The sequence below is a fragment of the Tympanuchus pallidicinctus genome, unplaced genomic scaffold (assembly GCF_026119805.1).
Source record: "Tympanuchus pallidicinctus isolate F22 unplaced genomic scaffold, pur_lepc_1.0 scaffold5, whole genome shotgun sequence".
NCBI lineage: Eukaryota > Metazoa > Chordata > Aves > Galliformes > Phasianidae > Tympanuchus > Tympanuchus pallidicinctus.
The window spans coordinates 29223854-29248231 of NW_026294769.1; the positions used below are offsets into that span (position 1 = coordinate 29223854).

The 24378-nt window shown below is 37.1% G+C and overlaps 2 protein-coding genes across 3 annotated transcripts in view; one reads left to right on the forward strand and one right to left on the reverse strand.

The window, feature by feature from the left end:
• MYOM1 (myomesin 1) overlaps window positions 1-24378 on the forward strand; it is a 289844-nt gene that overhangs the window by 253513 nt on the left and 11953 nt on the right. The gene's annotated exons all lie outside the window — the stretch shown is intronic.
• Window positions 7653-24367, reverse strand: NDC80 (NDC80 kinetochore complex component). Of its 2 annotated transcripts, none has more exons than XM_052703464.1 (17): window positions 24251-24367; window positions 23926-24113; window positions 23016-23102; window positions 21935-22058; window positions 21625-21797; window positions 21132-21234; window positions 20440-20529; window positions 19294-19387; window positions 17906-18012; window positions 16987-17131; window positions 16511-16716; window positions 15388-15540; window positions 15048-15137; window positions 13830-13922; window positions 11944-12074; window positions 11064-11166; window positions 7653-9946 (listed from the first exon to the last, which is right to left on the reverse strand). In XM_052703464.1, the coding sequence occupies exons 2-17, from the start codon at window positions 24024-24026 to the stop codon at window positions 9824-9826; spliced, it is 1923 nt and encodes a 640-aa protein (XP_052559424.1). In that variant the 5' UTR covers window positions 24027-24113; window positions 24251-24367; the 3' UTR covers window positions 7653-9823. The 2 variants fall into 2 exon arrangements, with proteins under 2 accessions (XP_052559424.1, XP_052559425.1); XM_052703465.1 differs by having other exon boundaries at window positions 24248-24323.

Below are 24378 nucleotides of genomic sequence, written 5' to 3' on the forward strand. Positions count from 1 at the left end.
GCTGCCCAGAAAGGCTGTGGAGTCTCCTTTTCTGGAGGAATTCAAGCCCCACTTGAATGCTTTCCTGTGTAAGGAACCTGCTTTAGTGGCGCATTAGACTGGATAAATTCCTTTCCTACTCCTATGATTCTGTGATTTGTGATTTATTCTAGCCTATGCTAACAGCTTTTCCTCCTATCATAAATGATAGGGTCATTGTTGTGGATGCACTTTATGAAGTGACTTAGTGAAAGAAATTCAGTAATCAGAATTTATGCATCTGTATTTCTGGAAAGTGCATCCTGTGCTTCTAATGTGGTTAATTTAGAGAAACTGAGCATGTTCTGAATTTTGTGTGTTGTTTTGAACCTACAGTTCATTTTGTCATGCTGGATGTTGTTCATATATTCCGAGTTTGGCCTTTCAGTACTTTAATTGAGCATTGCAATTTTAAGAGTTTCCTCATTTGCAGTAATTTTGGAAAGATGTCTAGGCAAAGGATATGTAAGAGTAGTAAATAGAAACTTATTTATTTGTATTCTTCTTTTATTTGAAGGTGACATTTTCATTGTCTGGTACTACTGCTTGTACTGATGCAGAGACTAGGAGACATACGTGGCTGGGCTATTTGATCTATGACATAAGGTAACACAGCCCATACTGTGGCCTGTGCCATCATGGTGGCAGCACTGCCCTGCTGAGTGGCCCAGCCTGGCAACAGCCAAATATCAGTGAGTAACTGGCACTGTTTCAGCTGAAACAACTATCATCAAGGATGAAATACAGGAAGAGTAAAATTTCATCAAAGATCTCTGAACACCTCAACATCTCACAAGGAATTGCAGCCACTAACATAGAACCAGAGTGAGGCATTAGTTTCACAAAAATGAGGTGTAGTATTTTACGCTTCTGCTGCTCTCTTTTTGTTTAATTAACATTTTAATAAAATATTTAAAATGAAATGTTTTGTTACTTATATACATTATCTATATTATCTGTTTTATATGTGTCCCAGGACAATTCCTCCTCACTCAGTGTGGCCCAGTTTGGTCATCCATGGTCTAAAGGAACACTTCCTTTTGTGTGCTCTGTCCTCCTTGTTTTGAATAGGTACAAACAGCTGTGATTGGAAGAAGGCAACTGCTAAGTAAACTAGTATTCCCAACTTGGAAAGGAAATGCTTGTGAAAGCATAGAGAGAAAATCTATGAAACTCTGAAATGTAATAATGAATGATTTAAGGGAAAACATCATGCAAGCACTGAGTTTCATGCAGTTACACTGGGGCGAGGAAGGTTTAAAATACAGATTTTTTTCCCCACATATTATTGCATAGAGAAACTCAGCATGGTAGAGTTTTGTGAGAATAAAAAGCATGTCCATTACACAATTAAAGAGAGTAAGGTCTCTTACAGTTTTGTGAAAAAGGTAGAGTATGATTCTGAGTGCTCCTAAATCATGACTTGATGAAACGCTGTTACTTTTCATAGAATCATAGAACCGCTCAGGTTGGAAAAGACCTTAAAGATCATTGAGTCCAACCACAACCCAACCATGCTACCCTAACTCTAACAACCGTCCGCTAAATCGTGTCTCTGAACACCACATCCAAACTCACATCCAGAGATGGTGACTCAACCTCCTCCTTGGTGAACCTGTTCCAATGCTTAACCACCCTTTCTGTAAATAAATTTTTCCTGATATCCAAACTAAACCTCTCCTGGTGCAGCTTGAGGCTGTTTCCCCTCGTCCTGTCACCTATCATCAGTGAGAAGAGACCAGCCCCGCTCTCACTGCAATCACCTTTGAGGTATTTGAAGAGAGCAATAAGGTCTCCCCTCAGCCTCCTTTTCCCCAGACTGAACATCCCCAGTTCCTTTAGTTGCTCCTCATAGGGCGTATTCTCCAAGCCCTTCACAAGCTTTGTTGTACTTCTTTTTCAAGTTCCCCAAACAAAATTTTGTTTTTCAAAATTTTTTAGAGAGTTTTTCTATACTTAAGACAGCATTTATATTTTGGAATGTTAATTACTTTGGACAGAGGGGGGAAAAAAAGCAAACTGTCAAATACTTCCATCTACCCTCAAAATAAATATGCTGGGGGAAGAACTGTTGTATCAGAAATGTAGGCACTTCACTTGTGTGAAAAAAAAGGTACTTGTTATTTTGCCTATCTGACAGTTGGTTTAAGGAATATCTGCAAATCTTTTAATTCTGCAGTGTGAAGTATTTTGTTCATTTAATGATTAATAAAGTAATCATGATCAATCCCTATGGAAGAGAACTTCCTCTGCTGGATAAAGGAATGATGCTTACATCAGTGTACTGGATTTTAAAGTCAAAGATCAGATGTTAATTGTCAAAATTAATAGTAGTGCTGCAGTAATCAATTGCTTTTCTATGTTGTCACATGATATTTCAGGTGATGCTCAAGAATTCTATTATTTTTGTGTGAGAATGCAATTGCTGTTACTTCCTCTCTGAATATAGAATGTAATTTTTTTTTCATGTAAATTAAGTATCTAACTTCTTTACATTAAGAGAGAACATGAATTAGGTTCTAGCGCTGGATATTTTTACTTATCGAATATCTTGTAAATGTTATGAAAATTGCTGCATCTTTGCTAGAATAAAGAGCATGGCCCTGTTAGCAGTGCTTGTTGCTATGGCATAGTCCATTAAGTGATACTGAACTGCCAGTGTATTGTTTATGAGTAGAAAACTACAAATTCTAAATTCTCAAACAAAAGGCACCACTATTCCTGAAGGTAAAAAAAGGTTTTATATCTTAAGACAAGAAACTGTGTAGATGTTTGACATTTTCCACTACAGAAAGCATTTTAGTGAAAACCCCTGAGGTGTGGAAATAACATACTGCAGACACAAATAATAAAAGTAAACAGTGAATTGTCATCATAACAAGTGAGTTAAGGTGAATTTGATGAAGTCGGTTACAGAAGTGCTATCTGGTATTTTCTATTTACTTCTCAATATCTTGAAAAGAGAACAACTGAAGTGTCATTTGTGAAACGCAATCCAGTTGGTCAAGAAGGCTATGAAGATGGTCCATGGCTCTGAGATATCTGATCAATGTGAAAATAGAAGAAATAATCTTTTGAAAAATTGGAGGCAACAGGTGGTGATAGAGAGTGGAGAATGGGTCAGTGAACTGTTTGTTCATCCTTTTGTGGCCCAAAACAATCCTATCATCTATGACACACTCATTTGAAAATTCAGTGGTAAATAAATATAATGGCTTTAATGGCTACAGGCTACAGGGTGTAATTAGTTGTCAAATATTTTTCTGATAAGACTTGGATTGTTCACTTCAGAATTAAGTTAATTGAATAATTAGTGTAAAAATAAAAATGGTGGTCAGGAACTTCCAGTCCACTTTGTAAAGCAAGCTAAAAGGATGTGGAGTTTTATGTGGAAATCATAGGAAGATATATTTTTCACAAAGCATTTCACAAAACTGTGAAATATGTTGTCACATGATTAGAATTAATGGTTTAATGATTAAATATACATATAAATAGCAAGGAGATCAAGAAATACAAAAAAATGAATTGTGGAATGATTCGTGGAAGACAAACAAATAATGTATTTTGGTCTAAGGATAGACTAACCAAATATTCCTTAGTAGGTGGAGTTTAAGTTGGAAGACGATCATCCCGTATCTTAACACTGTAGAGCTTTTGTGTCTTCTTCCAAAGCTATGTTTGGGTGGAGGACATCAAACAAGACAAATACTTGAAGGCTCAGTACCTGCAACTGTCATGAAACTCTGTAAGGGAATTCGTGCCATTGCCAGGGAATCTGTGCAATAAGCTCTTACCATTCACCTGCCAGAGGCAAATGACTGCAGTCAGAAATGCAGTGTTAGTAAGAAAAGTTTGATTATAATCCATTGCATCTTGTGAATACCAAAATCACCTCTCATATGAAAAGAGACTGGGTGGACTGAATCTTAAAAGCTTTCTTACTCTGTCAGACATACTCACAGGGAGAAAAGATGGGTTTTAGTTTGTGGAAAGATTGTTGAAGTATAAGGAAGATTAATATCTTCAAGCATTAATATCTTAATGATTTCCCATGATTTTTTTTTTTTTTAAGACCACATCTGAAGTAGTCCTATCAGTCACACTGTTATAGATGAAAAAATCTGGGATCAAATCTGTCATTTTCTCTGGCAAGATGTGTAACAAACAGCAAAATTTCATAAATACATTGCCACAGAGAAGGTGTGGGACATCTTGCTTTTCACTTCAATTTGATGCAGCTGCTGGTCTGATTAGTAGCTTTTTCTCTTCTGTAGCTGAAGGTGGCTGCCGTTGGCTTTTCTTCCTGAAGACTGCTTCCCCTTTTGACTCCTCCTACAGTCCTAGCTTTTGGCATTGTTTTCTCACTCTTCCCTTTTCTTCTGAACTAAGCACTGCTTTCTCCTGACCTGTTGAGGAGTGCCTTCATCACCAGCTCCAGTAGGAAGGTCAGCACGGACTCCAAGCTGGCGAATGACTATCTAATCATTCAGATTTTCCTGCTTTACATTCCTTGATGTTCTGGATTTTGAAATTAGGACACAGAAACCATTGCTCCTCCCTTGCTATTTGGAGCTTTTCTTGCCAGGCAGAGAACCTGTATGTATGACTGTATGTGACTCAGCCCAGGACTGTATGTGCTATTCTTTAGCACATGCAAAAGATAAGTAGCATTTAAAGAGCATGTAGGCTAAGCTCTTGTATGTTCAGTACGTATGATAAAATACCTATGGAATAGCTTCTGAGTAGTCACTCAGTTGCTGGAACAGGTCCTCAGTGATGCTGAATTGCCATTCTCTGACGCCTTGTTTATTCTTCTTACAATTTACTCTTTCAAATTGGTGTTTTTCTTCTTAAAATTTTTTTGGTGGCTGTCTCAAAATGTGCAACTTCTACCCATAATTATTGTGAATCTTGGTATGAGAAGTAAAACAAAATTGAGGACATCATCTTGCTCATTTCAAAATGTTTATACATCTGTCTTTTCTGCTTTGGAGTCTTGCTAAACTGATGCCTTTTTTAACAGGTGAAAATTGGATAATAGTCAGTTTAATGTGTTTTTAAATCTTAGCTTAACTCAAAGGGTTTCTTAGACTAAAATGCTGATCAAATACACACTGCCACTTGAAGTTGTGACCTCATGCATGAATTAGGGAAAACACCATGTAGACCACAGCACAAAAACACGTTACCACAGAGATCCTGATAAGGACTTTTAGAATGGAGGAACAGACACAAACATTCTGCAAGTGGGCATCCACATCAGAGGAACACTGGGACAGGTAGGTAGTTGCTAACAGGGATTCCCAAAGTGTCCAGTCTCTAGAAGGGAACAGAGCTCAACTGACATAGCATTTGCTGTAGTTTCTGCAGTACTCTAAGGTCAGACCAGTGACACAGGCAGTCTAAAGCCTGTGAGCTTCTAGTGGAGCAACGATGTTACTGTTTGTAAAATGCATTATGTTTGTGCCAAGGCAGTCAACTTTCCCAGATATATAAAGAAACAACTGGGAAAAAGATTTTAACTTTTTTCTGTATTTAACAAAGCAACCTGCTCTGCAAATCCCAGAGTGAAACAATAAACATTTAAGCTACTTACCCAAGAAATGAGTTTTTGAACAGGTAGGAAGTATAGTACAGAGATAGATTCTCAGTTATCACTGATTATGCAGAATTACGTTGTTTAGGGTCAGTAGAGCAAGATTAGTCTTCAAATTCCAATAAATCAGTCAAAGAATACTGCCTGTGAGGGAATATTCTTTCTTTTCTAAAGCAGACAAATTTAAGAATGTCTTATAACAGTTTCCATGTAGCTGAGACTGGAACTTGTCCTATCATTTTTACAGACTTTGTAAGTTGTGGTTCTGTTAACATTTTATAATCAGGCTATTCAGGTTTTTCTAGGCATCAGATGCCAGCATAACAATATTGTCCTGACATTAACTGCAGAATTAAAAAAGCCAATAACCTCGTGTGATTTCTCTAATTGCAGTTGTTGCTGGTGCCTGACCTGTGATAGTGCCTTAACAAGTGCCTTTTATTCCTCTGGTAAATTTTTAATCTGTAAATCTGAATAACAGGCTGAAAAACGTTATGTAGATTCTACTCTGTCAGCTCATGTTAATGCAAATGGATGCCTTCCAGAAAAATTTCACAGACCAGCAGATTGAGTTCTAAAGAATAAACCTGCACAATTATTCAAGACCTTTCTCAGGCTGATGGCACAGTCCCTGCCAGCTTCATAAGATAGTATTCACGATGTTGGTACATTTCCCTTTGGGACATCAGGTCTGTTATCCAGCGAGGATACTAAGGACCGTATGAGTCCTTATGAGAACAGATGCCATAAGAAACTTGAAACAAGCATAGAATACATAAAACTCCAAGGAAGACCTAATACTCCTACATGGTTGGAGACCTGTGGAATGCATGTTTTCATAAAGCAGACACCTTTTCACAGTTAAAAATCTAGAGAGAGCAAGCATTGGGAAAAAAGTTGATTCCCTGTTCTATACCACTGTTGAATGAGCAAGATTAAGTGGCTCAAAAGGAGATAGTGAGGTTTCCAGGATTAAAATAAGTGCACACTCCCCAGAGCAGAGTAAAAAAATACAGTATTTAGTCTGACACTTTTGTGTCAACCTAGAGTAAACCTAAGTAGCAATCATTGTCCACATTGTCCAAAATCTCTCTGCCTCTGCAGCCACTTAACATTAAGAATACTTTTTGCTACAGGGTAGAAGTACAGAGCTGCAGGGAGTTTGGTTTATTATTGGAGAAGGAATAACTCTTCTGCTGTTCACTCTTTCTGCTTTTCGTTATCAAAAATAATAATTAAAAAAAAAAAAACAAACAAAAAACAAGATAAAAACCGATTTTTTTGAGTTCTACTGTCTAAAGCATAGCAGGGATGAGAATTGCCATTAAGGACCCAAGTACACAGAGTAATACAAGAATTAGAAAACCAGCACAGGACAATACCCTGCTTGGAAAGAGATTTTTTTGGGACTCGGTTCTGCACATTTGGGCAGACAGTAAGAAGGGCCTGAGTAGTCTCATACATGAACTGAACAGGTGATGCAAAGTTCTTATGCCTCATCAGGCTCTTACAATGCGTTTAAGAACCACCTTGAAGAACTACCCAATTCTTGGTAGTGATGCGAGTTCTTTTATGAAAAATCTGAAAAATAACAGTTCAGGGAAGAGAACAAAGTTATGGGCCAAGCACTGTCATACGTCTCCAGTATCACATTATTTTCCAGTAACTAGGCTAAAAAGAAGGAAAAGTGAAAGGTCAGATTGTCCTTTAATGTCTGAGGTAAAAGAAGGCTGTTTGGGAAAACTGATACCACAGGGTTGCCTAGGTGTGTAAAGAAGTTATCAAAGTAAGTAATAACTCTGTTCCTTAAAGCTTTAAGAAAGCCTATTTCTAAAAAGTTGAGACGAATTTATATTCTTTTTCTTTTGCAATTTGCAAGAAACTTCCCCCCCCCCCCCCCCCCCCCAGTAGAAGATTAACAGGAAATTGAGCTGCTGATAGAGAATCATGAACCTACCTAGTTTCTCTAGGAGATACAAATCTATTGTTTTTCATGATGATTTTCTGTCCATAAAGACTCCATGATTCAAAGAAACACGTTTAAGTAATTTTATTGAGTTTAAAAATACATAGCCTTGAGACATATTAAGCAAGCTATACAAGATACATTAGTAATAGATGAGAGAACTGTACCCCTACCAATATCCCCCAGAATTACAAACTACTCATACTACTGAAATATGCAAGTAGCAGTGGTACATTTTGATTAAGACTTTACATTCTGGTTGAAAAAATCCAACCAAACTAAAAAACAAAACAAAACACCAAAAACCAATCCAAGCAGTAATTATATTCTATATAAAAGCCACAATTCAGAATACAAAGGAAGGTCGTTCTGACCTTGATTGTTTAACCCATTACTACTGGGTTAGCATTAGTCCTTTGAAATTGTGTTTACTAAGTCAACTGACTACTCCACATGCAGTGAGGCTGCAGGCACTAATAGACACGGGAACAGAAGTAGGGACAAACAAGTATCAGGAAGCCAAGGAAGACTGTAGTCTCTAAATAAGCAATTATTTTAAAGGAACGTGATTGTTTTGGATTTCCCATAGCTTTGCTTAATTAGGCGAGCATTGCTTTAGATAATAAATACATTAGAAAGATCACAAAAAAAAAAAAAAAAAGACTCGTAAGCAGTAATTGAGATTGGAAAGGAATAAGGCTGTTGTAAGAAAAAAAAGTAAGAGTTTGTAAAGGTGAGAGAGAGCAAAAGAAGAAAGAAGAAATGCTACCTTCTTGTCAGCAAGCTCTTATAGTTGTGAAAGTAAGCTTTCAGTGTATAACAAAGGAGCAAAAAGAAATTTAAATACCACCATCGTTATAGTATCTGAAAACAAAACAAAACTCAGAACAGAGCCAGAAAATTCACGTACTTCATCAAGGATTCTGTATAACAGAATTTTTATGTATACTCTGTAAAAACAGCCAAAAATTAAACACAATTTAGTTTTATTTGCAGTTTGTGTTCAGAGAATTTAAACTTAAATTCTAATTTGTACCCAAAGGATCTGTGTTGCATTCTAATACTTTAATTAGCAAATTGAGGAGCTATTTTAATTAGCTATCAACCACTAAACATTTTTGAAGACAGTGGAGTTCCTCTGTTGTGCACTTGAATGTGACATTTATCACTGACCAGTATTCAAAATTAAACTACCCAGGGCTACTTTTTAAGGAATTCAAAAGGTATATAACAGAGCAGACAAGCAGATACTGCCTCTGCTTACAATGTGGCATTGAACAAGAAAGACAAATACGTGTTCAAGAGATGGGGATTCATTTTCTTTAATGTATTTGGACTGGAACTCCCCATATGCCAACTTTATCTTCCTAAGGAAGAAAAATCCAGCATGGTCTGCTTTACTGATCTAGTAGAACACAGATGTTTTAGACCATTTCAATGCACACAAGACTAGTTATACCTTCAACTAATTAACTGTATTGTCAGAACTCACACTGTCACACTTAAAGCTCATTTAATAAACGTACTTAAGAAGTACAGTAAGCTTTCATCTGGTACTGTAAGCATTTAGACGCAGAACTTTGCTTTCAAACTATCTTTCATTTTCTAAATTCACAGGATTACTGCATAACTACTACTGATCTTTCTAAAGAGACTTTGCTAAAGTAAAAATAACAAAAATCTTACACACCAGAGGGGTCTCTGGGCAGTTTCATAGGTAACAGGCAGGAGACTGGAAGACATTTACATTTGGTCTTGCTGATAAACTGAAGGCCTATGGAAGGACACACACTGCCATGACTCATGTTAAGTACATATAAATATTAAAGAATGCACAAACTGTATTGACAGTTGTGACATCTCTAAGTCCACTGTTAACTAAAGGCTGGCAATACTCATCTTTCTATCTTTCTGAATGTTCCTGGAGAGCACAGGTGCCTATTTACAAAAAAAAAAAAACAAAAAAAAACGAGAAATTCAGTTGTTCCACAATTGCCTTGTCACAGACGATGTAATTCTGTAGAAATACTTTGGCAGTAGGAAGAGTGAGCAAAGCTTTTGTTTTTTCAATTACAAATATTTTAATCCTTTACTATATTTGTGTCAGTAAAGCAAAGGAAGTTCAATGTCATATCATTAAAACCAAGTTAGCTGCTAAAAGCAGGAAGTAACCATCCTTTTAGGAGATACCACACTGGAGCTTCATAAGCACAGAATTTTCATCTTCAGCTTTTTGATAATTATATACTTTCAGCCTTCTTTTTATAACTGTCTAGAATTCCGGTCAAGGTTGAGAGTAGATCTTCAGACATGAATTCTTCGTAATCTCTGTCAATTTTTGAATTCTGTTCATCAAGATATTTCTAGAAGAGTTACAAAAGCCTTATTAGAGCTGTGGTCCATATTGTACTGTTTCTGCTAAAGCACTCATAGCAGCAATTGTATGGGTTATATAATTTCTATTAAACACTTACCTGAATGTAAACAGTAGATGAAGGAATTTACTAGTAACGTTTAATCATCTGATTATTTATACCAAATGTTTTGTCAGCAAACATGCTAGAAACCAACAAAGTCAGTACAGCAGCCATAATCATGGAACACCTGAGTTTGGAAAGAACCTTTAAGACCACAATCACTGCCTTGAGCAGGGTTGCTACCCACTGGATTGGGCTGCCCAGGGCACCATCCAGTCTGCCCTTGAATGCTTCCAGGGATGGGTGTGATGGTGCAGTCTCTGCCTCCCACCCAGCCTTGTTGTTACGCCCAAGGCCATACCATGAGGTGCAGAAGACCTTGTCCTTGGGACTAATAACAATCAAGGTTTTACCAGAGACAGTTAACCACCACCATGCTGTCTCAAACTGAGCGCTCAGACACCTGGTCAGTAGAACCAATTCTAAGTTGCATGATTATAATTCAGTCATCTTACCCCATAAACACAAAGCAGTCTGATAATCTTTGTAGCCCTCCTCTAGACCTGCTCCAACAGCTCCACATCTTTATTGTGCTGGGGCACCAGGCCTGGATGAAGTACTCGCTCACAAAGTGAGTGAAGGAGGACAGTAACCCACCATTGCCTCGCTGTTTACTTTTTTTTTTTTACTTGGCCTTGATGAATCTTATTAGTTTCCCACAGTTCTACACCCCAGCCCTGTCCAGATGCCTCTGGATCACATTCTTTTCTTCTATTGTATTAGTTGCACCACTGAGTTTAGTGTGATCAACAAGCTTGCTGGGGTCTACTCTATAATCAGTATCACTGTGTCATTAATAAAGACATTCAATAGCATTGGTCCCAAGACTGACCCCTGTGGCACACCACCCATGACCAGCCCTACTACTTGAACATAGATCTGTTGACCACATTTAACTAACAGATACTTTACTGGACAGGAAAAGTTCTTACGTCCATGTCCTTAACTGCAATTGCAAATATCTTTAGAAAGATGTAATTCTGGGTATTGAACTTCATCTTACCTCTATAGATACTACATGAGTAGTAATCACTTCCAAGAGACGATTCAAGTTATCACCTGCTTTCCTGCTCTCTTCTGTTGTTGTTTGCATAACAATTTGATATCTGAAAAATAAAGACATTCTGAAAGTCAAGCCCCTAATTCTAAACTTCCTGACATCTACAATAATTCCTTTATCAAGTTACATATATTGTTATCTTTAGCCATCATTTTTCCTATTAGTATTAATGTAAACCAAGCTGGATTTATTTAACATATTTTTTAATACATCTGACCTAGAAGAAAAAAGGACCATATTGTACTAACTTGCCTGGACCTTAGAACAGACACATCCAACCTGCAGCCCACACGTGGCCTGGCAGATCTCATAATGCAGCCACCTCTGCCCCGTGTCACCACGGTGGAGGTTCTGCCCTGCCAAGCAGCCTGGTCTGGCCCCAAGCATACTCCCATTGCTCAGCAGCAACCAAACATTGGTGCGGCACTGTCTGTGCTGAAACCAGGACACAGGGAGGGTGCAGCATAGTGCCATGCCAACTCAAGTTACAGCTATTTCATTGAGCACAACTTCTCTGCACAGTGTGTTCCAGTGCTCCATCATGTAGACAGCAAAGAAATGCTTCCTGGTGCATTGGAGAAAAAGAAAAACATCACAACAACCTCCTCTGCTAGTTAGTGCCTCTTGTCCTGGCACTGGGCACCACTGAAAAAAGCCTAGCTCCATCATATGGACACAAAAACAAAATTTACATGAAAGAACAGAAGTGCTGATATAGTAGACAAACAGTCTTGCTAAGCTAAGTATATTCAATGATCTCTCCCCCTCGCCCCCCCCCCCCCAAAAAAAAAAAATCTACACAAACAGAAATTATGGATCTTACTGTCTCTGAATATCATGCAGTTCATTTGTGGCTTCACTGAGACCCTCATTGACACCACTCTCAAGTAATTGTTTATGCTTCTCTAACAATTCCAGCTCATTTGCACATTTTTGCTCCTCTTCTTCTGCTTCCTGTAAATGTCAGGGAGAAAACAAAACATTACATAACAGATCACATTTTAGGAAAGAAATAGTGTATTATTTTTTCCCCTATATGTTATTCATCCCAATACTTGAATTAGGAATTTACCACACAAGCAGCTTCACACACAGAACTCAAATTCCCTTCAGAAAAACAAATGGGAAACCACAATAGAAGTCTACCTCCTCTCTCTCCAATTCAACCTTGAAGTTCTCTCAAGTTTTTTTTTTGTTTTGTTTTGTTTTTCATTTTCCTCTACTCAAAGTCAACCTAACCTTCCCTTGTTTCTCTTACAATCTTTCTAGGTCAGCGTGTTAAGCTATTTTCCCTCAAAATTAATCTAAAAAGAGATTACTTATAGACTTTCTAAATAGTTTATAAGTGAAACATAAGAAACAACAAAATAATTTTTGACTAAAAAAAGGAAGACTTCACTTTTGATTTTGAAACGTGTTTAGAAAATGCAAGCAATCATCTATTAGAGCTATCATCTATCTGAGCTGTTGGAGTAGGACTAGAGAAGGATCAGAAAGATGATCAAAGCACAGGGAGCACCTCTCTTACACAGAAAGGCTGAGGGAGCTTGGCTTTTTTAGCTTGCAAAAGCAAAGACTCCAGGGAGACTTCATTGTGGCCTTCCTGTACTTGAAGAGAGCTTATAACCAGGAGGGGAACTGACTTTTTACACAGTCTAATAGTAACAGGGGAAGGGTTTTAACATACAAGAGGGGAGATTGAGGTTCAATGTTTGGAGGAAGTTCGTTACTTGTAGCATGATGTGCTTCTGGAAAAGACTGCCCAGAAAAGCTTTAGCTGCCCCATCCCTTGACAGCACTCAAGGCCAGGCTGGGTAGGGCCTGGGCAGCTTGATCTAACCCTGCTCATTTCAGGGGGTCAGAACTGGATAGGAGTTTAAGGTCCCTTTCGACCTAAGCCATTCTGTGATCTATCCAATGCAAATATCATTGATAACAGTATATTTAGCAGAATGAAACCAAATTCCACCATCATTAAACACTTAATTCTGGTGAATTTCTGAAACCTTAAAAAATAACTGTGCAATAATAAAGTCTAATACATATTACTTGAAAAATTACAGGAGAAATTAATGACTGTATTCTATTTTAAATATCTAGTTGCTATTGAGTATTTTATGAACTTGTCTTCAGAAAATATGTTTGCAATTACTTAGGTCAGTAGGTAAATTTCACGTATTTTTGAAAGCTTTCATTTAAATCAATCCACCTAAGCAGTGTAACTGCTGAGTGGAAGCACATTCTGGAGGAAAAAAAAAATGTAAACAACTTTACATCAATAATGTATTTTATATGCTATTAGTTAAATAATGCTTTCCTCAATTTTTAAATGTGGTAACAGGTTCATTATAAATGGTTAGTGTATTTCTTACATACAGGGCATAAACATGGCAGATACTGTAGAATCTGTTTAAAACACATGCACTGAGACATCCTGTCAGGAGATGGACATGGCGACTTTTATAACTGGTTGTAGTAGTTTATGATTTATTTACAGGCTCTGAGAAAGTATGATACCAGATTATGTTAAGTGGAAGCTGACTCTTAAGATAGCACTCAAATATTTCTGAATAAGAGAAGATTTCATTTTCTGCAAGAGCTGAGAGCAAAGTTTCAAGCAAACAAGCAAAACAAGTTCTTACATATAAATACAAGCCTTAAAGATGTTATCAACAATAAACTGTTATTAAAAATATAGAAAAGTTCTACCTTAAGCTTCTGATGGTAAAGATCATCCAGCTTTTCTGCTTCTTCTTTCAGTGTTTTCACACTGCTTTTCTTCTCTGTTACCATTGCATTCACCTGAAAATGTGACTTCAGATATAATTCCAAAGGAATTCCTACCTGTAACTCCATGCCATCACAGACAACGTATGGCAGCCCTGAAACACTTTGTTAATCCAGGTCTGGCCAAGGTGACATTAGCTTTCATCATAGCAGGCTGTATTGCATTTTGTTTTTAGAGAGTTTGCATGAGTTTGGGAAGGCACGTAGCCATGACAGCTGACCATGACTAGCCAAAAGAGTATTCCATCCTACATGCTGTAATGCTTTGTAAGAAAAGCTGAGGTAGGAGAAGAACAATTTCGTTTTTAAGCTTCCAAGGTAGCAGCTGTTCAGAGACTGGCAGTGCATTGGTCTGCCTATGGGGGATATGGGGGGAGGCTTACACCATATCTGGTGCACACAATGCCAATAAAAGTTTTTGCACTATGTGTAAAAGATCTTGCACTGGAAATGAAAATTCTACAACAGTGGGTTTTGAATATGCAGCTCTGAATATGCAATTTATTTATATTAGAACTTTCCTAAACCATATTTTAGTACTTCAAACTTCAGGTTAATTTCAACCAAAACATACTGACTTTGTCTAAATAAGAAAAAAAAAAATACAGGTTTTTTGAGAATCCCTGTATTAAGTTCAGCATAAAAATTAGACCATTAAACACTTGCTGATAATGTATTGTAGGATTTTTTTTGTGTGTGTGTGTGTATGTGTGTGTGTGTGTGTGTCAATAGCTCTAAGCTATTGACATGGAAATGTGTATGTCAGCATGCTATACAACATGAAATTCTTCCAATCCATCCTGAACCCAATATTGCTAAAATTTTCCCCAATTACTTCTTATCAGTGGTAATCCACTGATTGTAATAGACAACTTATTAAACAAGTCTTTCCAATGTTTACCATCAAATATATGTAACTGCATAATCTTCAGCACAGGGAATATACATTATTTCATCCAACAGAAGGAGATCTTAAGTCACACAAAAGCTTTTACATTCCAACACAATTAAATCAATCTTCTCACTACTTCCCCCTCCAAAAAAAACCACACAAATAGCCTGTGTAAAATGGTCAGATGAGTCCAGCAGATAACATTACAGGATCTTAGTACTTATCTTCTTAAACTAAAAAAAACATACCTGTTCCAAAGTGTCCTCTAAACTCATTTTCCGCTGAACGGCTTTCCTAATTTCTTCCTCCGTTTGATTTACAATCTCCATAAGAGGAGCCTGTTATACACATAGAAGAAAATCTAGATAATGCAATTTGTCAGCTTAAACTGAAGTTTTTTTTCTTCTACACTTTTTAAACTTAGGCTGCTGTACCCACCAATATCAAATTTTCTCCCTGTACCACAAACGTAATTATAACAATCACAGAAGTTCTCAATGAAGTTTAATGAGGAGTTCCCAACATTCCCCAAAAACACTGAAATTTTATTATGAGTGGTAATAGACACTCAGTGTTGATTTTACTTACCTTAATCTGAGTTCTGTATTTGACTAGGCAATTTGGTCCTGCCTCGGGATTAAAATGAATCTCAAAGTCATGCCCTTTAGAATTCTCAGCACTTATTGGAATTAATTTCAGCTTTCGAGCCAGTTTATGATACTCTGCCAGTTGTGTTTCAATCTGTTCAGAGATTAAAAGGGCAACAGTCATGGAAAAAATACAACTGAAAAGCTTTGTGAAAAGTATTCATATAGTACTTCAAATAGGTTTCTGAGTTGTTCTGTATGTTCCACAGTAATGGATGTTTTCTGATTCTTTCAGAGCTTACTCTGCAAGATTACTTAAAGTGTATGGGTAAGACTAAATGGTTTCCTCCTGTGGTTTTCTCTCCTGCTGCATTACTTCGTGCATCAGCATTTTGAGGATTGACAGTGGAGGAGAATGAACATGTACTATTTCTAAGCAAGTTGCCAAAACAATAATTAGTCATCATGTTGATGATTGTTTTTGGCAGGAAGTATCACATAGTCACATGTTCTAATAACATACTTGAACTTGAGTGTAGCTCTAGACACAGCTTATTAAATGCTCTATTTTCTGACACAAGAACTATCTATATGCAAATATAACTAGAAAAATATTGCTTGATATGTGCTTATATTTGTATGGTATGATGAATTTAATACCAAGAGCAAGAGAAAGCACAGCTCTGCTAAATGAAAAATAAATGTGTTTTTATTTCAAATATCTAGCAGAGCAGCAGTTTTTAAATCCCACCACCTACAGGGCCACATTTCTTCATTCTATATAAGTGTCTCTTAAACTCTTGTAATTTACATGTAAGGCACCAATCTGTCTCTAAACACATGCAGACATTATCTCAAAGCACTAGTCTTGCATTACTTCTTTGCTCTAAAGTCCCAACATATCTATCTTTCAGTCTAACGTTATTGAAGCTCTTGATGCTGTAGGAGTCAGAGCTTACAGTGGTGCATATTCTAGCCATTCTTTTCACTATCAAGATACACCCATGTTGTTGTTAAATCATTTAGAAAAAGTTAGTAATAGCTCAAGTCCCAAGCTTAAAGACACATCATGAATACTGATAGCCATCTCTCATTGTGGTAGGGTAGGTAGGGTTTTCACATACCGCCTCTTTATTTCTAGCATATTTTAGCTCTTCATTCCACAGTTGATGTTCTTCTGCTTCGAGTTCCTTAGTTAGCTTATTAATGGTTTGCTGCAACTCATTTCTCTCGTGATTTATTCTCTCGATATCCGCAACTGAGTACTTTTGGTTATCAAAGATATGCTGGAGCCGTGCATTCTCCTGCTTCATTGCTTCTACTTCCATTTCTGTTTTCACAAAACATTTGTAAAAATGAATGTAAAAATATCAAACTGTACAGTTAAGGCTCACCTCCCAGTATTTTTTTTAAATGAGTAAATTTCCTCTCTCTAGAATATAAGCAGTTATCTGCAAAAAATTTTCCCCATTAGCAATTAATCTCGGAGTTTATTTGTAGCACCATCATACACAAAGTCATCCCTGAAGCTAAGAATTAAAAACTATTTTTAAAATCTGTTTCTGCCTTCACTAAATATTTGTGACCAAGGCCACCTTACCTGCTGCCTCAACTTCTTCATTAACCCCTTTCATCTTCTGATCAAGGATGGTTGTGTGAGATTCCAGATTAGCCAAATAAGCCTGGTATTTCTGAACATCTGCTTGAAAAGAAGATCTCAGCTTTCGTAGCGATACTAAACGATCCTAGTAAATAAATGCAAAGAACAATCAGTGCAGTATTAATCTAAAATAATCATCCTTCTTTCCAGACAAAATGGTAGATTACAGTCAGTATCAATAGTATAAATATACAAAAAAAAGTTCATAATTCTCTGTAACAGCTGACACAAGTTAGACTTCAGAATAGCAAAAGAGGCTGAAAAGATGGTTCGTAACTTAGTTGTTGTATTTCAGTATTTCGAACTTTTGATTTGCATTAAGCACTGCATAAAATGTTCTTACTGCAGGTAATTCACTGCTTAAGTATATATTATACATGTATACAGTATACAAAAGGCAGACGAGACAAAAGGGTGAGGAAAGTAGGAATAGAACACACAAATTTTGCACAGTAGACAGAACTTTCAGTTTGCTAGCTGTACACCTACAGTACTACTTTTGTTCTATGCTGTATTAAAAACAGAAGCCACTTTCTGAAACAAAATGCTTCTCCGGAAATATATTTTTACTGTTTGCTACCACTGAATTCTGTACATCTTTGGAAAAGATAGCACTGAAGTTCAGTTAAACTGTCTGAAGTATATTATTAATATTTCAGACAGTGCAAGATCTTAGCTGAAAAATATCTGCTCAGTATTAAACAAATAGTGATTCCATAGTAAAAGCATTCTACTACAACAGCATAGTCTGTAACAACCAAGTCTAATTAGAATACTGTAAAATCATTAAAGAGATGAAAATTCAACAACTGAACATTCAAACCCCTCATACACACAAGGACAGACAGACTTTACTAACCGGCTCACTTTCCCTTTCTTTTTCTAGTCTTGCAATTTCTTCATGAAGTCTTTTGTTTTCTGCTGCTAAGCCTTCTATTTTGAACTCATCTACATTAAATATATCCTCTAGCGTGGGAAAGAAGAAAGAATGAGGTTATAAATCAATCTCCACTGTTTGTCACCACCTATTCAGAAAATCTGAGTAATTGCCTCACTATTAGCATAGTGAATACCTGTTACCAAACCGATTGTTTTAATATGAAAACAAAAACAAACCTACCTAAAAGCCATCATTACAAAATTAATAGGCAAAAAACAGGACAAAACAAACAGTTCTGCTGTCAGATAAGAAAAATAATTCCCATAATGTTAGATTCCAGAGTCTCGTAAGACCCACACAACAGGATAGTTGTTAGACAAGTTTCCTCTCTTTAAGCTTCATAAGTTGTCTTATTTGAATACTCCTTTCCTCATTATGAGCTTTCTTGCATGTTGAAATTTTGCTTACTTCCCCTCAGTCTTTTCCAAACAATGGTATAAATAATTTTTTTCCTACAAATATGTGGTAACTGTCTCATAATATATGTTTCTTTTCCAGTTGGTGGATCCTGCTGGTAACGAGTGTGTTCTAAGTATGTTTTCATAGAAGAACTTTGAAAGCAGGAATTATTTTTCCCTGCTTGTTCTCATATGCTGCTTATGTTTCCTTAAGTGATGAAACATTAAAAATTTTCCAGCTCACTGAAGCTGAACACAGATGCATGCTGAAGCATATATGGAAATGCTCACAACAGAGTTTGGAACTTCTAAGAAAAGTTCTGAAAGCAGTAGAATTATAAAAGGTGGAAGAAAGACACTGAAGTCATCTAGTCCAACTGTCAGCCCATCACCATCACGCCCACTGACCATGTTCCTCAGTGTCACATCTCTCTGTTTCTTGAACACCTCCAGGGATGGCAATTCCACCACCTCTCCCTGGACAGCCTGTGCCACAGCCTCCTGCTCTTTCTGAGACGAGTGTTTTCCTAATATCCAACCTGAACAGCAGCTGAACTTTCTTACTCTTCAGATGAGCTGTCTGTTGTCTATTTATTTACTTTTTACAAATACTTTGTCAGAAACAAGGGTATTCATGCAGATGGAATTTGCACCTGAGGATCTGCTCTTCTGTTACAAAACCATTGAAAACAATAGTTTCACATGTACATCTGACAGCAGAACATGACCCATCTGTCTGTATTGTTAACAGAGCATGAAAAGAGAATTAAGTCAGTACAGTTGAGGTGCTTGGGAATTCCACATTTCTTTATCTTAGATCACTTTTGCTTGAAAATTGAGGAAACCTAATGCTAGGAGAAAATAGCCTAATAACAAAACCAAATACTTCATTAAAACACAAAAACTTACTTAATTTTGACTGCACTTCTGCATCCAATTCTTCGTAAGTATCTCCCCCTTTCATGAAGTGCTCGTAGCACTTTACAATGTAGTCCATGAAAAGCTGAGAACAATTTCAATAGATTCCATGAAGGCTCAAAGAGTTGTAAATAGCTCATCTAAATATACTCAACTAATGGAATTAAACAACTGATACATATCTCTGGTTTGGCTGTACTACTTTTTTTTTATTTCATTAAACAAAGTCAGAAGATAGTATCAGGGCAGAAGAAGGTATCTAGAATTCACATAATTAACAAACTTCTACAGACACTCCATACATTTTTCTGGGATACCGATAAAAGATAGTAGATAGAATATTTAATAATTGCCTTGAAACATATGATACTCCAAAGCTACATAATATAAACAGTAGCTCTGTTTAACGTGCCTTTTAAGTAAACATGAACTTCATACTCCAGTATGAGTATTTTAGAGAATGACTTCTACAATTAGATGAAGGTTACTCAAAAATAATTTGCTGCAGGTATTCTTTCAAATCTTTTTTTTTTTTCCCTTCTTAAGAAAGAAAGAAAGAAAGAAACAAACAAACCTGAAGTGTACTGGCAGAATATCCTTTCCAAAACATAAATAAAACTCAAATAATGCTAGTAATAGATAATAAAACAGAAAGGAAGCAAGGTGCTTGAGATGCATCTTAAAAATTTAAATATTAACACCAATTTTAAACAGAATAAATATGAATGGGAGTTGTATTTATAATTTATTTTACAACCTTTACACTGTACTGTTGTTAACTGTAGGAGACTCAAGTACTAAATGGAGATAACCTGAGGTTTTGCTAAGACTATAAACAAACAGCACAAAGAGTCCTTTCTCTGCAAAGGAGAACATAATAATAGCAACTGGGAGAAGGCAGCATTTAAGTTTAACACCCAGCCTCAACTGGTCAGGATGTCTGTCAGGAAACTAGTTGATAAAGCTTTTTATATAATGCTATATTTCCTAGAGAACTCTGAAAATATGAAACTGAACAGAATATACAACCATAGTCCAATTCAATTTATTCTACCATATTTAGATCATACTGTTTTCTTACAGCATATAGCAAAATTCAGTTGAACAGTTCTGACAATATTCACTTTTTCATAGTACCTTGTTATGTACAATTCCATCATCAGTTTCTCCTCCCCAGTTCTGCCCATCGTCAAATGAAGATGGATTTTCCCTCATGGCAGCATACAACTGAAAGGCACAAGTGTACATACATAGAACAAGCATGAAGACCTCCATTCATCCTGCTGGTCAAGATTCTCAGCACAGTATATGGTTGGCCTTTTGGGCTGAAAGCGCACGTTGCCAACTTGTTTTGAATCTTTCATCAATCAGTAACTCCAAATTCTTCTCCTCAGGGCTGCTCTCAAGCTATTTTCTACTCAACCTGCATCTGTGCTTGGGATTGGCCCAGCCCAGGTGCAAGATCTTGCACTTGGCCTTGTTGAACTTCATGAGACTGGCATGGGCCCATCTCAAGCCTATCCAGGTCCCCCTGAATGGCATCCCATCCTTCTAGTGTGTCAACAGCACCACTCAGCTTTTTTCCTCTTACAGAAATTTATCCAGTAAAAAAATAATAATAATAATGCCATAATATAACATTAAAAAAATCAATTTAAATTCACTAAAAACATGAGCAAGCTAGCTAGCTCCCAAGAGGCAAGTAAGAATACCTACCTTTTCCTTCACATATAAAATAAAGGAAACTGTAAAAACACTATTAAGACACCTGCAATTAAAATTCCAGTTTGAAATGTGGAAATATTTGGTTTAAAGAACTCAGATGCTACCTTGAAACAGTCAGTTAACCAAATCAAAGCTGCCACAATCTGAGGCCAGGTGTGTGGTGCTCCCACTGTGTACATGGAGCTTTTTGACAAAGGAAAAGGGTACCTACAAGAGAAAACATTTTTAAATGCGGTGCAGAATGAGCAAGTTTTTACCTTAAGATCAAGCCACACAAGGAAGAACAAATTCAATTGTGCTTTACACTGTATGTTGAGAGAAGAAAAGAGGAGTTCTCATACCACAGGACTTTATTACATTATCATGGGTTTCCCATTATGTAATTCACGAAACTGGATTTTTTTTTTTTTTTTTTTTTTTTTGCATACGCAGAGATTAGGAATAATTAAGGCCTCTTACAAAAAAGCATGTTTTTTTTCAGTCAAATCTGAATAAAGAAGACAGACCTTTCTCCCTGGTTTTCATACAGAATCCTTAGATTTGTCATTTCTGGCTTTACTGCAGCTGTTCAGCACAATATATAAATAAGGATCTTACCCAAGCTCTTTGAAAACTCGGGGAATTTCCTCTTCGAATTTTGAGTCAGGCAGTTCATAAGAAGGGCAGAGAAAACCATAGATAAAAGTGAAGATTTTTACAAAGTCTTTTACGGATGGAGACTGCAGTGATTTTACGGTGACATTATGTGCGTAACCATTCTCAACAAGGAACTGGGGAAGAAAAATATACATATTAAATGGTGTGCTAGTCAACAAAATCTATAGTTGAAACCATCAGAAAACCAAATATTTTGAGTGGTACTTTTAATGCCTAATGCGCAATTTCATAAAATAAGTTAATGAGTTACCTCACAAAGCTGTTTGATACACTGCTGGATGAATGCCTTGTCATGAAGTGGCCTGGGATCCTTGATCTTTTCTGTACCAAACATACCATACTGACTGTTGCGTGAACCTCCAGCCCCACTAGTTCTAGGAACAAGAAATAAATACATTTTTTGTGTCAATACACAAATACAGAGTTCTTGGTTATATACAGATCCTTACATTTGCTGGTTTTATATATTTTTTGCATATGTCATGCAAAGGGCTAAACTGAAGGCAATCCTCTAAGTAGAAAGATTAAAGAACAACATCCAGCCATAGAAGTCATGATGCCCACATAAAACAGAGGGATTACTACATCACAGGTGATTATTTTCTTCAGTTTATTGAAATAAAGTTTCACAGAGCAGAAAAAAAAAAAAAAAAAGATAAGCCAAAGGTGAAGAAACAAACAATGTAAGTTGTTGAAACTGAGGATTAAAATACTCAAGGAACATTTAGAAGAAAAGCAGAACTCTGAATGAAATGAAAGAAGCTACCTGCAGACATTAAAACAGAAAACTGTCAACTAAGATGATATGATTTTGTAAGGTTTTCATTGTACAGGGAAAAAGAAACTAAGGCAGAGAGTAACGCTGATTTGATTCCAATTTCACAAGATTACTACCTGATTCAAGATTAAGCTAGCATTTTTTTTTTTTTTTTTTTTCTCATTTTTTTTCCTCTGAATTGAAAAGACAAAATAGAGGTAGGAAGTCAGACTAGCATTGTTAGAAAGCTTTATCAATATCTGCTAATGCAAACATCTCCCAGGTCTGTACTGAGGGGGACATTCTTCCTTAAACAGGCCAATGTCTTGGGCAGCTCTTAAGCGTTGCAGTGCATGTTTCTCCTCTTGCATTCCCAAGAGGAAGAACAACTATTTAAGCAGATCCTGCTCCACAGCATTGTTATTTAGTGACTAGAGTGTAGGAAGGCAGACCTAAACGCCTAAGGGCCTCAGATCCATTTTTCCCCATAATGAAAATGTAGCAAGAAAGTAAAACTGTAAAATGCTATGAGATTGTTTTAATTTACAGCACATTGATCTGAAGCTATCAATACCTCTTCCCAAAAAAGCTGACTTTCCTTTCTGAAGTTGCAGACGTAGTTTTGCTCATGCTCAGCTTTCCAAACGTTCCTCTGTCCTTCCTGAGAGATAGGGAGAAGGATTCAAATGACTATTTCTACCATTTCATCTTTTGCTTACATAAGAAAGGTATAAACACATTAATTAAAGTCTAACCAGCTTCAGGACAGCAGTATCTTAGAAGCATCAGCTGATTTTAATGCATTATTTATCCACTAGTAAGGCTATTTCCGCCAGTTTTATTAGTGTACATTTTACACACCAAGTACCCAGCCACCCCCCAACCACCTAGCAAATATGCAAGAAAAAAACATTATAATGTGAGATGTGTCACAGGCACATAAGTGAAGTTTTAGATTTCATAGAATCATATCATAGGGTTGAAAAGGACTGGGTTGAAAAGGGCAACGATCATCTGGTTTCAACCCCCTGCTGTGTGCAGGGTTGCCAACCACCAGACCAGATTACCCAGAGCCACAACCAGCCTGGATTTTAAATTATATGCTGACCATACTGCATAAACACATAGATGACAGCAGATTGGTCATTTAAAGGCCTTTAAAAAAGAAAAAAAAAAAAAAAAAAGACAAAAGCAAACAAACAAACCCCAAGTCAACTAACAACAACAACATAGTATTTTTGAGAACTATAGAGTTTTAAACTCATATTCACTCAACCAATAAGTTAAGCTAGAGATTTTTGGTGGTTTTTTTAAATTAATTATCTTTATATTTTGCACAGAACGTGAGCACTTGTGCAGAAGTCTTTGGCTGCAGAGGGTTTTCTTCTTACTGCTCCCATCTTTTTCAGATGCTACTCGCTGCAGTAAAGCCACCGAGGCTGAGGTCTGCACACGCTGTTAGCGACATGACCATCGCCACTTACATTTGAGGCGTCTGAAGACCCATCTTGTTGCTGTCCTGCACTCTCAGCACCATCGTAGACTGCCGACCGCTACTCCCGCAAGTGGTTGAGCTTCGCCTCATTGCGACCGAGCTGTAAATCGGAGTCTGCCGGTATTAGGAAATCCAGGCTCTGAGAATATTTGTGTTTGCGAAATACGCGATGACTTTCTGAGGGGTGAAAAGACACAAGTCGTACATCAGACCAACGATCACGCGACAGAAGAGACAGAGCAACCAGCGAAGAGGAAGGCCGCGCTGGCGAAGCGCCCGGCAGGTCTCCCTTCGATCCCTTTCTCTACCACTACCTGCGAGCCTGTTTATCAGCTGCGCCTGCAGCCGCCTCACCGTCCCAGGGGAACCGCAGCCGTCCGTTGCCGTGAGCGGCGCCGAACCCTTCCTCCTGATTTCAAATCCGCCCGCCCGTTACGTCACG